Below are 4,244 nucleotides of genomic sequence, written 5' to 3'. Positions count from 1 at the left end.
TAGTTTCATAATTCCGGAGCGACAGCACGTTACATCCGGCACAAGTAATACGAACGTAATTTCCTTCCACTACTGCAACTGTTCCGATTTCCATCTCATTGCACACAAAGGGCTAACGGCAACCAGCTGTGATAATGATCGCATCATCCTTAAATCAATCATTGAACGCACCTCATGACGTGCGTAGGGGTGTGCGCGCGTGTATTTGTGTGCACGCAGCGGGAAGCTACGGGGTCTATTTACTTACAAATCGGCCACCTACCACAGTAACGCCTCCGTTCCCCTGACTGACTGACTGACTGACTGGAAATTAGAGCAAACGTCTCCCTTAGTAACCGGAAAGGGTTGCTATGGTCCTTCACGCGCTGTGAAGAGTGTTGCACTCGGTTTTTGGGGGATTCGCGAATCCGCAGCGAAACTATTCCATTCATCCCATCCAATTAATTTCCCCCATTCAATGGTCGATACAAATTGCGCCGCATTAATCTTGATTTCCGTCTCGTCGTCTGCTCGTTTCTCGAACCCAATTGTCAGCGTGGTGTAGCGTGTGGTGTCGAGGTGGAGGGTGTACTTTCCTCGCAGCACCCGGATTTTAAAGTCAAAAATGACGCCTCAGTGACAAACGTTGCGTTCCCCTTTTTGCTGAAAACCACCACCATTTGGGATGTTATTTCCGGAACCGTCGCCGATGGGGTGTCGGAGGAAGGCACATTATCGTAAGGCATCGCAACGAAGGCGGCTGCTGGCTGTTTCTTCGTCACGGAGTGTAAACAATTTTCGTTTTTATTTTTTATTTCACTTTCAGTAAATGAGCGTGGCCCTTGAAAGGTCTACTAGATTTACCTAAAATAAATTTCATAAAGCATTGTACAGAAAAGGAGACCGTTGAACCGTTGCATATCGATAGCTTTTCTTGGGAACTTCGTAAATATCCTACTGATTGCGCCATTGTAGGTCAATATGAAGATCGATAACCGATCAACCGACACATTTTTTTCATTTTTGTTTGTCAGATGAAATTGGTATACATCAGAACGGCTAGAGGAGACACAATGGGCTTCAATGCTTATGGTGACCAGTAACCGGTGGTCACCTCACGATGAGCCCAGTGCTTTGGTTTATTGTTAAGCGACCAGTTCCACGACACACCGTCACCATCACGAACATCCGCTTGGCACCGAGTGTGGAAGACACCTTGAAAGCTATCTGCCGGCTGATAACAAACAACAAGCCTTTAGCTGGAACCGCCGAAATGGAGGCCAAAATGATTGAGTATCGAGTGGAAGGCCTAAAACAGGTGCGTCATCAAGATCCGCTTTCAAGGTTTTTTCATTTCAACGGTGAACCATCACACATCTTTTTTTACTACCTTACGCCTCCGCGATCGGGCGTTTTGTCACGAAAGCAAACATCTCTCGCAATATGATCAAACTTGCAGAGTGATGCGAGAGAGCTAAGGTTGGTGATCAAGAGCTGAGGAAGAAGGCAAGCGGAAAGATGATAAATTTTCGGATAAATTACTCGATCATATAGCACCCCGGTCAAAAACGAGAGGGTCGGGTTTTATTTCGTTGTCACCTCGGTCGTTGGCATATGTGATCAGCTAATAACTTGTATTGCCTTTAACATGTATTGCAAGGACAAGCAAAGTAGCTCTTTTTGGGAAATATGAAACTTCTGATGGAGCTCGCCGGTAGCTTGGCAAACGAATGCGTTGGTTGTTTTGTAGTAGCATTGCATTCGGGTATCAGCCTAAATATACCATACAAGCGGTTGTTACACACGACAGCGCTCCCTTTGTCCATGTAGCAGCCATAACCTGTAAGCGAAGAGGCGCATTGCAATCTAATAAACAAAATAGAGTAGAAGGATATCTTGATATGTTTGTCATTCGGAATGGGGTCTTTGGATTATGCTGCACTCACGAGGCAGGTACGATGCTATTCAAAGTGGCGGCACATACCGCATCGGTACTGAGAGTGTAGTCCGCTAGTATCAAATTGTAATCCACGTAACATCCAACAATGGAGCAGTTGATGGGACTCTGTGCTGATCCCACAAGTTCACTGGTCTCAAGTTCGATGGGTTTTACACTTGTCAACCCGGTGAAGCTGCCATTAATAGTGATAATAGCCACATCGTTCTCGCCGGTCACCCTATTGTATGAGTCGTGTATTTTATAGGTTACATTCTCGAAAAAATATCCACCGGACAGCCTGAACGTATTGCCAACGCGGACTTGAACCTGGCAAATGACAAGAAACCAATCATCAATCAGAACTCATCTGTTAGCGTCTTCGATATGCTTTGTTTACCCACCGTAACGGGTTTGATGTCAAAAATGGATGCAGCAGTGAGGACCTGGGTGTCGCTTATGATAACGCCAGTGGCATAATCAGTGAACGATACGATATTGGGCGTAGTTTGCAAATACTTCGTCATTTGAACAAACGCTATGTACGGATAATCTGCGATAACGACTTTTGGTCCTGCGCTGGCCCGACCGACTCTTTTAGGGCTGGTACTATTTTGGAAGATCCCATCGGAGAGGTTGAGATTATCTCCATCGCTCTCTGGATTGGATGTGTCCTCGTCTTGCAGCTTAACGAAATGTGCGCTGAACAACACCACCAACAATGTCAACTTTACACTTTGTTTCATGATGAAACCACTTCTTAGCTCTTCGAAGAGCAACTGTTTAACAATATGAAATTCGTTCTCAAATTTATATCAAAACCAGCCATCTGTTCTTTGTTTCTTTCTTTCTCTCTTTTCCTCATTGAATATCTCTCCTCGTAGAAGTGGATTGGAGCTGGTTGTATGGCATCGATAGTTAGCCTTGAAATTGGTGCGAGGTTTTTACGAGGTTCCGTTACCGACTCTCTACACGGGAGCGCAAGTCGTGAGAGATCTATCATTTAATTGTCAATTCTATCATTTAACTGTCAAATCCATACAAATCGGAGGCGAGAGATCTCTCGCTCGTGTAGAGGGTGAAAACTTTGAAAGAATTGAGCAACCAGCGCAAGAAAATAACTGCTCATAAAAAAAATCAAGCAAGCTGTCGTTTCAAGTGAGCGCGGTAGCTAGGTCACCAAGACGATGACGTTTGGATGAGAGTTTTGAAAGTTTTGAAAGGATAGCTCAGTTTGAGCAAATCTCTCAAAACTTTCGCGAAAGAATCTGCGCTCCCGTCTAGAGAGGCGGTTAGTCTCGTCACTCCCATACCGCCTCTCTAGACGGGAGCGCAGATTCTTTCGCGAAAGTTTTGAGAGATTTGCTCAAACTGAGCTATCCTTTCAAAACTTTCAAAACTCTCACCCAAACGTCATCGTCTTGTTGACCTAGGTCTATTTAGCTACCGCGCTCACTTGAAACGACAGCTTGCTTGATTTTTTTTATGAGCAGTTATTTTCTTGCGCTGGTTGCTCAATTCTTTCAAAGTTTTCACCCTCTACACGAGCGAGAGATCTCTCGCCTCCGATTTGTATGGATTTGACAGTTAAATGATAGAATTGACAATTAAGTGATAGATCTCTCGCGACTTGCGCTCCCGTGTAGAGACTCGGTATGGTTTGCTGACAGTTGGGCAAACATCTTTGTCAGACAACAACAACGAATGTACACGAAGCCTTGTAAAAGCCGCATTTTACTCCACTAGATTCTGAAATACTGAATTGTTTGATCATTTCCAGGTCAAGGATGTTTGTGAGTTATATCACAAGCTGATCGTGAATTCATGACTGTCATATTTTACGACAACTTACTATTTGTTTTTTTAACTTGGTGTTGCTGGACAATATTCTTTTCTTACTAATCAAGATGAAGATCATATTAGATACTGCTTGAACGACCGACCTAGAGAACACTTGTGCTCACAACACGTTGAGCTGATGAAACGTTGAGATTCATTGTACCCCAAGTTTCGAAATTGGTGACGATGCTCAAGAATGTTCTTTAATCAAGTACAGAGAATAAAACATTCGTCAATGTTCGTTTCGCCGTTTTCTCATTATCACATATCTAGCTAGTTTGCAATAAATTGATTCTGCAACTGTAAAAATGACATCCAATAGCAGACGGTCAAGTCGCGACAACGTTGAAACTCTTTCAAACTAAAATTCGTCCACGTTTTTGTGCATTAACTTCGGCAGTTTTTTGCTCATGTTGTTGCAGTGTTTCCTGGAAAACCTCGTAGCAACTCCTGTTACCAACCAAGCACGCTGCGATCGGTTGTAGTATCG

The 4,244-nt window shown here is 43.9% G+C and overlaps 1 protein-coding gene across 1 annotated transcript; it reads right to left on the bottom strand.

Moving 5' to 3' along the window:
* Window positions 1-1,622: 1,622 nt before the first annotated feature.
* Window positions 1,623-2,494, bottom strand: LOC125953325 (trypsin alpha-3-like). The gene is made up of 3 exons (XM_049682808.1): window positions 2,320-2,494; window positions 1,926-2,245; window positions 1,623-1,845 (listed from the first exon to the last, which is right to left on the bottom strand). Exons 1-3 carry the CDS (start codon window positions 2,440-2,442, stop codon window positions 1,623-1,625), a joined length of 666 nt encoding a protein of 221 aa, XP_049538765.1. The 5' UTR covers window positions 2,443-2,494.
* Between the last annotated feature and the right edge of the window lie 1,750 nt (window positions 2,495-4,244).

The sequence above is a fragment of the Anopheles darlingi genome, chromosome 3 (genome assembly GCF_943734745.1).
Source record: "Anopheles darlingi chromosome 3, idAnoDarlMG_H_01, whole genome shotgun sequence".
Taxonomy (NCBI): Eukaryota; Metazoa; Arthropoda; class Insecta; order Diptera; family Culicidae; genus Anopheles; species Anopheles darlingi.
The sequence above is the reverse complement of the archived record's forward strand: the minus strand, read 5'-3'. Positions and strand labels throughout refer to the sequence as shown.

Coding starts and splice junctions, on each gene's coding strand:
- LOC125953325 (XM_049682808.1), bottom strand. CDS start 2,442: ATGACGAAGTATTTGCAAACTACGCCCAATATCGTATCGTTCACTGAT. Junction 2,246..2,319: donor TTGACATCAAACCCGTTACG/GTGGGTAAACAA, acceptor GTCATTTGCCAG/GTTCAAGTCCGCGTTGGCAA. Junction 1,846..1,925: donor AATAGCATCGTACCTGCCTC/GTGAGTGCAGCA, acceptor TTTGTTTATTAG/ATTGCAATGCGCCTCTTCGC.